The following is a 13,172-nucleotide window of genomic DNA, read 5'->3' as shown; positions in this document are numbered from 1 at the left end:
ACCAAGTTTCATATCAGAACTGGAAGGGGAAAAATATGAAAGCATTTAATAGAAGAAAATACCTGGAATGAAGTGTAGGGTTAGTAACGCCTCCTTTACTTGTTGAGAGTAGTTTCATTTGAGAATTTGTGGGAGAAAGGGGCATTATGGTTGCCCAGGATAGCTGGCTGGCACTGAGACAGACAGGTGTGGCTGGGTTTATCTAGAATAAGGGGATGAAATTCTGGCCCAGCCGTTCCAGAAATATGAGTACTTGAGGAAAATGCAGAGTTTTGGACTTACTCAGGATCCTTGGAGTGGAATGACAAGGTCATTATTTTAAAAAGTTAGCCAGGTTATTCTGATGTTCATTTGTGCATTCTGAAAACATTCAGCACCTATGTCTTAAGCACTGGAATAAGCACGTGGTATATACTGGATAACTAAGCAGATATGGTCCCTGTGTTTATTCTTCCATTCTGTTGAGGGTGACAAAAATATGCAAAAAATGGGGGCATTAACAGCTTAGAATGAGTATCAGAGAAGAAAGGAACAGTAAGTAGTGATCAGAATTAAAGGGGAGAGAGGAGCTTCTCTGAGAAAGGGATGTAAAATGAGATTGCAGGACGAGAAGGTACCTATTAGCCATATGAGAAGTGGGGATTAGATGTTTTCCGGGCAGAGAAAAGAACCCTATGCTATGTCCTGATGGTAAGAAAGAGATTGTTGAGTTCTAAGTGCTAAAGAGGAAGTGTAACTTGAATTTAATGAATAATGGATGAGTAGCCCAGGACCCAGGATGAGGTTGATGGGCTAGGCAAGGGCCATATATTGCAAGACATTTCTAGGCCCCTGTAACATGTATGTTTATTCATGGTTTGTTTTTTTCCTAGCTTTAGAACCACAGATGTAGAATAGGTCAGTTTGCAGTGCTAGGTGGGATCCAAATTCTAAAGGGTTCCTTCAGGTTATGCTAAAGAATTTGGCCTTTGTCTTAGAGGTAATGAGAAGCTATTAGCGGCTGTTAAGCAGTGGCATCGCATCACAGTGAGGTGTTTGGATTATTAATATTAACAATGTATGACAGTTTGGCCAAAAGCAAGCAGATCAGGCCACCGAGCTGTGTTACAAACTTCTGTTTTGGTATGAAAAATAGAAAGAATGACTGTTTTGAGGCTTCTGATAGCACCCATAAATGTAATAACTTGGGGGCTAAAGGGCAACCAGAAGTGATTTGTGGTGGGGAGAATATCCTAAATGGAGCTACCAGAATGAATTGGTTAATTTTTGGAACAAGGTAATTTAAGAAGCTGAGATAGAGTGACTGGAAGGCCAGTAGGTAGCTGGATTATGTATGGCACAGAGATGCAGGGGGAGACGGGGCTAGAGATTTGGGAGTTGACCTCTCAGTGTAGGGGGGAAGAGGGGGCATGCCGTAAAGTCATCTGCGTGGACTCTTACCTGAGACCTGCCGAATGAGCAGGTCTACGTGTTTTTGAAGTCTGCGGGGTATTCTGAGGAGACGTTTGGGGTCAAATCCACCCTGTTCGTGTGAATAGTAAAGGGAGGGAATGAAATCTGTGAAGGAGAGAAGGTGGAGGAGGGGGATCTAGGCACGGAGCAGGTCTTGAGCATCAGCCGTGTGGCAGGTCTCTGTTAGTAGCTGGAGCTGCTAGGAGGAAGCAGCCAGATAGGGATGATGCTTGTCTCCTAGGGGAGGTAGACTTAACTTTAAGAGAGACACGAAAAGGGGCACCTGGCTGGCTGGCAGTAGAGCATGCGACTCTTGATCTCCAGGTCATGAGTTCAGGCCCCACACTGGGTGTGGAGCCTACCTGAAACGTAAAATAAAACAGACCTGAAGAGATGAACAAGGAGACAAGGGAAAGTATCTCCTACATTAGGAGAAAGATGGGTGAAGTTAAGCCAGTGAGTGAGGAATTGAGCGTCCGTTTACTCTCCACCGCCAGTACAAATGCTCTTCCTTAGGGTCCTGAATGGCAGAAGGTTATGAACCTTTGGGTCACACGGTTTGGAGTCCGTCATTTTCATATGGTTCCTGGTAATAAACTGGAGTTCCAGTACCTTTTAGGATTGGTCCTCCTCCATATTTTTGCGCAGATGTCACCTTCACGCTGAGGTGACCTAATTACCCTACTTGAAATTGTAGGGCACCCACCCCCCGACACTTGTGGGGTTTTCTTCGTGATAGCACTTGGCACCATCTGACACACTGTGTAGTTTCAGCTTATTAATTGTATATTTGTTTATTGTCTGCCTCCAGCTAGACCATGAGTGAGCTCTATGAGAGAAGGGGCCATGCAATATTTTGCTCACTGGTACAGCTCCAGCTCAAAATGGTCTGATTTTATTTAGGTGGATATTTTTGAGATGATTGAATGGACGAAAGTAAAATTACGTAAGGAGGAGAGTGGAGATAGAGAAGGCTTTTTCCACATTGGGTATTTGACAGAAGTTACCACTAGTTGAGGTGAATGGGAAAAGAAGGGGAAACTGAGCACCATCCTAGCAAATGAAAACAAATAAAGGACTTAGAGGGGCTAAGCTTTGGCAGTGAAGAGGGACACCCTCTAAGACTAGAAAACACACTTAGTGCTGATAGGAATTGCCAGCTAATGGCCATTGCCTTAGATCTTTTTTCATATTCTAGGTGGAATGCAAGCTTTAGGGCTTCACCTGACAGATCCAAGTCAACGTCTCGTTCAGAACTGTCTTTGGACTCTTAGGAATCTATCAGATGCTGCGACTAAACAGGTAAATTTTGAATATGCCAGTGCCTTGGTGATAGAATTAAGATGAATATGTACTGAGCATTTGTTTTTATGTCCATAGGAAGGGATGGAAGGTCTTCTTGGGACCCTTGTTCAGCTTCTGGGCTCAGATGATATAAATGTGGTCACCTGTGCAGCTGGAATTCTTTCTAATCTCACTTGCAATAATTATAAGAATAAGATGATGGTCTGCCAAGTGGGTGGTATAGAGGCACTTGTGCGTACTGTCCTTCGTGCTGGTGACAGGGAGGACATCACCGAGCCTGCCATCTGTGCTCTTCGTCATCTGACCAGTCGACACCAGGAAGCAGAGATGGCCCAGAATGCTGTTCGTCTTCACTATGGACTACCGGTTGTGGTTAAACTCCTGCACCCACCATCCCATTGGCCTCTGATAAAGGTAAACTGTCTGTCACAATAGTAGGTTGCAGAATTGGACATGAACCACCTCTAGCTATTGGATGGTTGTCTAGGCATGAGGGATTAACAAGTACGAATCCTGTCCCTTAGTAAATAGGAAGTGTGGCCGGGGTGGGCTTCCGAAGTGTTTGTGAAGTCTGTGCTACTTTCAGGTGATACCAGTAGAGTTAGTGTGGTGGGAATTTTAGGCTAAGAAAATGATTTTGTTGAGTTACATGCCCGCTCTTTATTCTTCTTATCTACAGGCCACCGTTGGATTGATTCGAAACCTTGCCCTTTGTCCAGCAAATCACGCACCTCTCCGTGAACAGGGTGCCATTCCACGACTAGTTCAGTTGCTGGTTCGTGCCCATCAAGATACCCAGCGCCGCACATCTATGGGCGGAACGCAGCAGCAGTTTGTGGTAGGTAAATCTTAGCAGTGACACCTGGCTATTTAAAAGGAATGCATAAATTCATGGGATCCTGAACTTCTTTGGTCATTGGTTCCCTTGATCTTCTAGCCTGAGGGGCTGTTTGCTAATGATTTAAAAAAACTGTGACCTGTCCCTGGCTGCAGAGAAGATCGGGAATAATGTGGCCCCTCGTGCTGTTGCCTTTGACCTCTCCTTGGATCGTCAGTCTTACAAAGAGAGCAGGGTGTGGGGTCCTGCTGTGGGGTTAGGTGCTTCTTGCAGTGTTTTCATTTAATGCATACAAAGGGTCACCTTCTTAGGAAGTAGCAGAACCATCGTTTGAATCCAAGTCCATCTGATTTCAGAGCCTCTCATTCCCCATTGTAACATGAGTTTTGCCTGTAAATATTTAACATACCTTTGACTGTCTCTTCCAGGGATGGTTTAAACTGTTTTCACAGACCTAAGAATACTAAGAAATTTCAAGAAGTAGTAGTAGCATTTACCCATAAGCTCAACCTAAAGCTTTCCATGTCAGGTTTGCAGTCTTTAAAAACTAGCTTTGTTACAAGTATCTGAAGACACTGTAGAATTTATTCCTCAGAATTTATTTTAAGATTCAAGCCTTCAAAGAGCTTTCTCTTATTTAATTAGGTCACTTTAGAAAACAAGAGCCTACCAGCACAGATTTTGGGAATCTCTTATTGGTAGTTGTTATGTGTATGCACTCATTACTGGGCTTGGCTTTCGCCATTCATTACTTTTGGTATTGGCCTGTCTCCATGAGGTGGCTTAAAAGAATGCAAAAGGTACCTTTTATTTTACATCTTTTCTCTAGGAAGAAAGGAGTATCTTGTGTTTTTATAAAAATCAAGTTGTTTATAAAAGCCGAATTCTAACCTTTTTTAAAACTCAGAAACAGGGAAACAGTACTTAACGTTTTGCAAAGGCTAACTTCCTTCTTCTATAAGACTACCAGTCAGATAGTCTTAGAGGTGGTGAGGAGTGGATTTTCCACTTGACAGCTCAATAGAATTTTAGCAGTTGGTGATAAAACTTTGCTAGGTTTTCATGAAATACACATAGATATACAGAAATGGAGCATGTGGAAGAAAAGCATTTGTCAGTCTGCACATTACTTTCCCATCTTTGTGTATCTTCATGTATTCCTTTCACCTGAAGTTGGTGTCTTGATTGTCGGAGTACATCGAAGCTGTAATTCCTGTGTGTTGTATGTGTTTGCGGGGAGGGGTACAACTTGGAATTAGTGCCATCAGGAGCCCCCTACCCCCCAGTGACGTTCAACTTCTTGGAATCCTCCTTCATTCCTAGACTAATTGCAAATTTTGGGGAACTTTGGGTGTATACTGTGAATAATCAGCTTAGGAATTGTGACTCAGAACAGAAAAACTTTAGAGATGAGAATGCCCTATTTGTTAACCATGTTTCTTTTGGTAGGAGGGAGTCCGTATGGAAGAAATTGTTGAAGGTTGTACCGGAGCCCTTCATATCCTAGCTCGGGATGTTCACAACCGAATCGTAATCAGAGGACTAAATACCATTCCATTGTTTGTGCAGGTATGTTGGTTTTATGTGAGGCAGTCTAGATTTTATGTGTCCATAAAATTTCGGAAAATTAGGGACCAAGTTAGGGGCAGCTTTTCCTCTACTATCTCCAGTTCCAAAATGACAACATGCTCTGTTCATGCCCCTTGCCAGAGCACGACAATTGGAATCTCCGTGTGTAGTGTCCTTTCGGTTGAGTGCATTTTATTTTATTAAAAGTCCCTTTGTTTTTCTTGGGTAGTAGGGGAAACACTAGAGCCTGAAGAAGAGAGAGACTTCATACTCCACTTCAGGGGTGCTGAGGTTTGGAGGGAGGAGAGCCGGTCACAGTTGCCAGAGCACAGGCGTCCAGCTACCTCCTGGATCGCCCAATCCAGGAGTTTGGAGAAGAGAGTTTGAGGCTGAAATTGCTCTAGAAAACCAGTGCTCCGGAGCATCAACCAGCTGCCTGAGGACAGGAAGTTAGAGGAATAGGATTTAACACCAGAAGCGCAAAGGCCATCTTCTCTCTGAACAGGGAATACTTGCGCTCCGGTGGGGTGCCTGCCGTGTTTTTCCTTTAGATTTAATTCGGATTTGTTTGTGTTTTTCTCCCCAGCTGCTTTATTCTCCCATTGAAAATATCCAAAGAGTAGCCGCAGGGGTCCTCTGTGAACTTGCTCAGGACAAGGAGGCTGCGGAAGCCATTGAAGCGGAGGGAGCCACGGCTCCTCTGACAGAGCTCCTTCACTCCAGAAACGAAGGTGTGGGTAAGTCGAAACGGAACCACAACCTTTAGCCGGTGCACACCAGAAAGCCTCAGCTTTTCCTCAGGGACCTTTATTCCTCTCCCAGCAACATACGCAGCTGCTGTTTTGTTCCGAATGTCTGAGGACAAGCCCCAGGACTACAAGAAGCGGCTTTCGGTGGAGCTGACCAGTTCTCTCTTCAGAACGGAGCCAATGGCTTGGAATGAGGTAGGCCGTGTGGACGCGTTTCTTCGGTAGCGTGTGGCTTCCCCTCCAAATACTTGTACACGTTTATTTGCCTTGACTGCGTCCTTGGCTTGAATATTCGTTCTCTCCGCTGCCTTAGCAGCTGCTGAGGAAGAACCACAGCTTGAAACGGCCTATTCAGAACAAACAAGTCATACTGCTTATTGACATTAGAATTCGTGAGGGAGACGGATGAAAAAGTTATCCGGCTAAAGTATCTTTTTCAAAAGGGAATTTTTTCCTTTTAAGGAAAGAGGAACCCTCTTAAATACTGTAGTTGGAGGTTAATTTATTGATTCTCTTTCTGTGAATTTGTCTTCAGCATTCGGCCTCATTACAGAGGTGTTCTTAAAACATTAGAACCACCCTGGAAGTTCATTCAGTGATGTTACATAGTTGTACAGTGGATTATAAGAATGGAAAGAGAGCCTATAGATTATTAGGTTACAAAAAGAAAAGAGAAGAAAAAAGCAGATTGCCAAACAGTGAGTAATTTGTCAGTTGGGCTTTTAATGGGCAGTCTTAACGTGTTCCAACTTGAGCTCTGAACTTCCCCAAGCCTGTTCCTCTCATAGTCTCCTTCCAGCTGTTCAAGCTAAAAATCTTCTTTCATGTAGAATATTCTGTTTGTCAGCAACTCCTATTGGGGGTAGACACTTTGACGATTGTGTTTACGGTTATATTTGCTTGAAAGAATAAATTAGTGACTATTTTTAATGCTGTGTGCAATGACAAAACATGCTGCTTTAGGTGTCGGTAGTTACTCTTTGAGGGTAGAGTTTCAAGTATTTCTGTGCGTTCTTTGTTCCTTCTATAATGTGAAAATAAGTGTGTTCTCAAAATATTACCATACCTAAGTTCAGAATTTTCATTTTGCTTCCTTGCCTTGTACCTGTTTATCTAGACTGCTGATCTTGGACTTGATATTGGTGCCCAGGGAGAGCCCCTTGGATATCGTCAGGATGGTATGTGTCTCTTATTTCCCGATTGACTCCAGGTCAAGTTAAGGTTCAAGTTAAGCTTTATCAGAAAAGCTGGTTTGCTCATCTGGGAAACCAGCGTTGGCAGGAAAGTAGTGGCAGCAGTTAAAGGCACTTCTGAAATTCCAGAGTCGGCAGCGGTATCTTTCTCAGAGCCTGGGGAATTTTGAGCCCCACCACGAGCAGACGACATTAACAAATCGCCTGCACTGCAGACGCCCAGTACTAGTGACACATATCACAGGTTGCCTTTGTACGTGCTTTTTTTTGTCAGAGAATCTATACATCCATACAGCCCACCCAGGAAGCGAGAGTAGAGGGAACGGTGGCCCCAGGTTCAGATCTGGCGTGGGTCTACATCATTCTAGTGTGGGGGTTTTCCAGAAAACTCATTCGAATCTGGGTAATGGAGATGGAGCGTGGCAGACACCGCGAGTAAATACAGCTCTTCACTTTGTATTTATTATCTCATCTGGCTTTTCCTAATTATTAGACCACTAAAGCTCATAGGCATCTTCTGTTGGCAGATCTGTAATGTCAGCCCTTAATATAAAAGTTTCACTGGAAACAACAGCCTGAGTTTTCACAGTACTTCTGTTTCACTGGACTTTTCAACAGGTAGATTACATCCGCCAGACCTCCTGGCTTTTGCTTTCATCTCTTGCCTGTGACTTCTTGATACTGGGCGGTCACATGCGCAGTAGTAGACTGCTGGCTGTCCCCCTCAGGGGTTTTATGTCTCCGCCTAGGCAAACACAGAATGTTCCGTGGTAAGCTGATGGTGTGGTTAGAACTTGCTGGTCTGCCTCTGGTGGAAACAGACTTTATAGCCCCGTGGGTGGCCTGGCACTGAGTAATTACTTGGTTGAAGAAGCTGAAGAGGCTAGAAAGGCCTGCTTTCTGACCAGCTCGCGGACATCGAAGGCCCAGGCTTCAGTGTTAACGTTAATGTCTGTCTCCTCTTTCTCTGTGTCCCTTGCCCCTTTTGTTGCCACCCCCCACCCCGACTCCTGTAGATCCCAGCTACCGTTCCTTTCACTCTGGTGGATATGGCCAGGATGCCTTGGGTATGGACCCCATGATGGAGCATGAGATGGGTGGCCACCACCCTGGTGCTGACTATCCAGTTGATGGGCTGCCAGATCTGGGGCACGCCCAGGACCTCATGGATGGGCTGCCTCCAGGCGACAGCAATCAGCTGGCCTGGTTTGATACTGACCTGTAAATCATCCTTTAGGTAAGAAGTTAAAAAAAGCCAGTTTGGGTAAAATACTTTTACTCTGCCTACAGAACTTCAGAGAGACTTGGTTGGTAGGGTGGGAGTGGTTTAGGCCTATTTGTAAATCTGCCACAGAAACAGATACGTACTTTGAAAGGAGATGTCTTGGAACATTTGAATGTTCTCAGATTTCTGGTTGTTAAGTGGTCATGTGTGGAAGTTATTAACTTTAATGTTTTTTGCCACAGCTTTGCAACTTAATACTCAAATGAGTAACATTTGCTGTTTTAAACATTAATAGCAGCCTTTCTCTCTTTATACAGCTGTATTGTCTGAACTTGCATTGTGATTGGCCTGTAGAGTTGCTGAGAGGGCTCGAGGGGTGGGCTGGTATCTCAGAAAGTGCCTGACACACTAACCAAGCTGAGTTTCCTATGGGAACAATTGAAGTAAACTTTTTGTTCTGGTCCTTTTTGGTCGAGGAGTAACAATACAAATGGATTTTGGGAGTGACTCAAGAAGTGAAGAATGCACAAGAATGGATCACAAGATATGGAATTTATCAAACTCTAGCCTTGCTTGTTAAATTTTTTTTTTTTTTTAAATATCTGTAATGGTACTGACTTTGCTTGCTTTGAAGTAGCTCTTTAATTTTTTTTTGCAGTAACTGTTAGTTTTTTAAGTCTCTCGTAGTGTTAAGTTATAGTGAATACTGCTACAGCAATTTCTAATTTTTAAGAATTGAGTAATGGTGTAGAACACTAATTCATAATCACTCTAATTGTAATCTGAATAAAGTGTAACATTGTGTAGCCTTTTTGTATAAAATAGACAAATAGAAATGGTCCAATTAGTTTCCTTTTTAATATGCTTAAAATAAGCAGGTGGATCTATTTCATGTTTTTGATCAAAAACTTTATTTGGGATATGTATGGGTAGGGTAAATCAGTAAGAGGTGTTATTTGGAACCTTGTTTTGGACAGTTTACCATTTGCCTTTTATCCCAAAGTTGTTGTAACCTGCTGTGATACAATGCTTCAAGAGAAAATGCGGTTATAAAAATGGTTCAGAATTAAACTTTTAATTCATTCGACTGTGTCAGCCTTTTTTTCCTTGTCATTGAATGGTTTGTGAGGATATTTATTAGCTTATTCAGCTTCATCCTGAGGAACACACACATGGTGCAATAATTTTAAGTTTTAGTGAAATAGAGTGCCTTACCTCCAGATGGGATCATGTGCCAGGGAAACCTCCGTTCAGAGGCGTGGGATGGAGTCTGGGCTACACAGAACAAAACTGAAAGCCGGATAAGCTAGGCTTCCCCCACTCCAATTACCATCAAATGGTTCCTTCCCATGAAGGTAATAATGAATTAACTACCTGGATTTGGATTTCAAGCACCTTCAAGTAATTGTGACTCATGGGCAGAGGGGAATTCCTTCAACTCCACTTTGAACTGAAAAATGAAGGTGGTTTAAGTGTTGATGTTTATCTAAACATAATCGGAGAGACCAGAATGAGCCTTCTTTCACTTGTCTGCCAGGGAATCCTGTCATCCTGGCGGTAGGTCTGACCAGCTTAGTTCATCCTTCAGGGCGGAGTCTGTAGACCTGTAAAGACTTGTGTTTTGGTCTTTAAGAAGAGTGAAAGTGTTTTGTGCTTAGGGAGGGCTGTTTCTGAGTTCCCGCGCGTTTTTATTTAAGATCATGGCTGTTAGATCAACATTTCACTTCCTCTTTGTTGAAGTTCTGTGAAAGCCACTGTGGTCTAAAATGCGATTGGGATTGGAGAGGAAATCCCATACCTGGTGAGGTGGTTGGTTTCAGGTTCCTTCCAGTTCGTGACAGAATCAGGCTATTGCAAGCAGCTTAACATAAGGTACCACAGCAGGGGGTTTCACTTACAGAAATTCTTAAAATCAGAAAACATCTTCAGAGCTTTGACTGACATCATTATGGTTTTGAAGTTCTATTTAAAAAATGGAAAGTTAATCTAATTCAGCCAGGTGGTTCTGCAATGTATTTAGGGCCAAAGGCCAAAGGGCCAAAAAAAAGCCAAGACACAGGTGAAGAGTGAGAGGGGAGACTCGCTGTGTCCGCGGTCACGGCCTCAGTGTAAGGGTGGAGACAGGGATCGCGTGCTGGCACAGAGGCAGACAGAATACGGGACAAGTGTGGTATGTAGACCACGAACCGTGCTTCAGAGGTAGTGCTGGAGGTCAGTGTGAAAAGGAGGGACTGACAGCCATTCGGAAGAATCGAAAACACGGGGGAAATGCATGACCGACAAAATGCCAAGATTTTAGAGACGAGTAGGATCAGTATTGATGAGGTTTCTTTCGCCCCACGCCATCGTGGCTTGGCAGAGCGCTGCGTGGCAGGCAGCCGTGTGTCCCGTGGTCGCTGTGTTCACACACGAGAACGGCCTCGCTGCAGCCTCACGTCAGGTGTGCGTTGCCAGCATGATCGCGAGAAGCAAGTCACAGATGCCGCGCGGCTTCGTTGGCGGAATGAAAGGGCAGACTGTTCCGAGGAAGTCATGCGTGGATGGATGGTAAAAACAGCAAGGAAGTGATTGGATTGCTGCAAAAATCAGAATAGCGGTTACCTGGGGGACAGGGATGCCTCAGACACGTGGTCCCATTGCGGTGACCGCCACTAAGCTGAAGAAGGAAGCTCTTCCACGTCGGAGCAGATGTCCTAGATTCTCATCCGATTATCTGAGTTCTTGACAGTGAAAGATCTTACAATAAATATGCTCTTCAATTTTTGTTTCGAGTTCTGTAATAAAAATGGAAGGTCTGAACTGTGCTGTTTGGTTTATAAAGTGGATCGCGCCCTGTTGCTGGCGGTTGTCCCCATGGGTGGGCATCGAACTGCCTTCCCTCGCCTGGAGGGGATCACGAGGGTGTGGGGTGGGGCTGAAAAGCCATGTCTGGCTTTTCCTCCTCCATATCGGTGGCCTGGCCGCGGGGAGTCCTCGCCCCTCCCTCCCGCCCCCAGCACCACCTGCGCAGCCAGGGGCCCGAAGTGGCATTTAAGGGACCAGTCCTCCTTCCAGGCCTCATCGGGACTCCACACCGCTCCGGTCCTCCTCCTGGGCCGTGGCTTCTTGCTTCTTGTCCCTGCACTTCCCCCTCCTCAGCCCCCCGGAAGCCTGAGGCTTTCGGGGCCTCCTAAACTTTGGTCCCCGGCCCTCTTCCCTGCCACTCCTTCCTGAAGCTCCTGCCTCGGCCCCTGCATGCACATATACACACCTATACACACACACATATATACGTACATACACGTACGTACATACGTACATGGATCTTGCCACCGTACTTTGCTGTCGGCAGGGGAGGGAGAAGAGGAATCCTGCTTCGTGCCGAGACCGGAGAGGCCCAGTTCCTCTCTCACCCCAGAGCCCCCGGTTTCTGAGCGGCGTCACAGGGACAGAGCCTGTCTGCAGTCACAGAATTGACCCGAGAACCTCATGAGGCGGCCCGAAAAGCCTCACGGTAACGTGGGAAACACGAGCTAGGAGATGAGGCGAGTGTGCAGAACGGAGCGAGAAGATTCTGTTGCTGCGTCCTCGAGAACCCCCGAAGACTGTTCCTCTCTGGACCCCTGTGGCCAGAGCGCGCCCTTCGCAGAGGGACGGCCCCCGGCACCTACTCTCAGGCCGTAAGTTAAGGCAGGGTCTCGAAGCAGGCCTGCCGGTAACGGAGGGAAAGTCAGCCCCTTCCCCGTGCAGCCTGGTCCCCTCTCCCCTCCCTAATTTGTTGCTCGCCGACTGGCCGGCCGTTCACCTCTGCAACTGCAGTGACACCACCTGCCCCTGAGGGGGCTCAAGTGGCGGTTGTAGCCACTTCGAAAGCAAACAGAAGCGGGAAGGAGGACCAGTAGGTGCCTGCGTCCGGGCCCCTTGCCGTTGCCGGAACCCCGAGAGCTCTGATGGGCCCGCAGCCAGGGGCCTTCTCTTCCCTTAGAACTGGAGCCAGCCTGCCGAGCCGAATGTGAGCGTGGGGGCCTCACACGGGGAGGGCAGGAAGGGGCGAGGCCTCCTGCCCGCCCAGCCGAGCCTGTTCGCGTCCCCTACGCCCGAGCTCGGTGGGACCAGGGCCGCTGCTTTCCAGTTGGCACCTTGGATGATAGGATCCCCCCGATTCCAGGGTGGCGGCCTCCCATCGGTGTGAAGCCCGGCGTGGGCTCGCTCTAGTGCCCCGGCACCCCGGGCCGAGTGCCCTCGGGAGAGCGGGAGCCCCGCTCTCCTGAAAAAGGCAATGCCGAGAGGCTCCGGGCCAACGACGCTCCACAAACCATTCTGGAACGTTACAACTTCGTTTTACCTTAAACAGCAAAGACTCCTCCCTGCTCAACTAGAAAGGGTAAAGAAGAATCTTCCGGTGCCCCGAATTAACCTTCTGGGAAGACTCCAGGCACACAACTCCAGGGCCGTTCCCCCCGAGAACCGAACCAAGGGACAGAACAGATTTATTTCCTGGCAAAATAGGGAGACCTGCGCCTGTTCCCTGGACCCGGCAGGCCAGGCCGCTGGAGCCGAGGCCGGGCCTCTGGCTGCACCATGGGCTGCTCCCCCGCCCAGGAGCACAGGCAAAACGAGCGGGGCCAGGGCCACGAGGGCACACAGCCTGAAGTTGGGCACATCGCCTGGGGCCGCCTCCCCACGGGCAGTAAGTAGGCTGGGAGAGATGGAAGGCGACCGCCTGCTCCTGGGGTGCTCTTGCACCCCAAGTACAGCTCTAGCTCTGGGTTACCCCCGTGGGGGACACGGAGGCTGTGCAGTCAGGGTCCTGAGTTAAACCAGACCCTGGGGCCTCGGACAAGTGGACCAGCTCCTCCGAG

At 46.9% G+C, this 13,172-nt stretch overlaps 1 protein-coding gene across 3 annotated transcripts in view; it reads left to right on the top strand.

The window, feature by feature from the left end:
• Window positions 1-9,415, top strand: part of CTNNB1 (catenin beta 1) — a 41,262-nt gene extending 31,847 nt beyond the window's left edge. For 2 of the 3 annotated variants that reach the window (XM_045436435.1, XM_045436437.1), the window contains 9 exons: window positions 2,651-2,754; window positions 2,833-3,171; window positions 3,437-3,595; window positions 5,045-5,164; window positions 5,751-5,901; window positions 5,987-6,108; window positions 7,031-7,091; window positions 8,123-8,343; window positions 8,649-9,415. In XM_045436435.1, the coding sequence (XP_045292391.1) occupies window positions 2,651-2,754; window positions 2,833-3,171; window positions 3,437-3,595; window positions 5,045-5,164; window positions 5,751-5,901; window positions 5,987-6,108; window positions 7,031-7,091; window positions 8,123-8,331 (1,265 nt within the window). In that variant the 3' untranslated portion in view covers window positions 8,332-8,343; window positions 8,649-9,415. The remainder of the gene's footprint in view (window positions 1-2,650; window positions 2,755-2,832; window positions 3,172-3,436; window positions 3,596-5,044; window positions 5,165-5,750; window positions 5,902-5,986; window positions 6,109-7,030; window positions 7,092-8,122; window positions 8,344-8,648) is intronic. The other variant, XM_045436436.1, reaches the window with a different exon arrangement.
• Window positions 9,416-13,172: the final 3,757 nt, after the last annotated feature.

This window comes from Leopardus geoffroyi, chromosome C2, assembly GCF_018350155.1.
Source record: "Leopardus geoffroyi isolate Oge1 chromosome C2, O.geoffroyi_Oge1_pat1.0, whole genome shotgun sequence".
In the NCBI taxonomy this organism is placed as follows: Eukaryota; Metazoa; Chordata; class Mammalia; order Carnivora; family Felidae; genus Leopardus; species Leopardus geoffroyi.
Note: the sequence above shows the minus strand (reverse complement) of the source record. Positions and strands in the feature narration are given on the sequence as shown.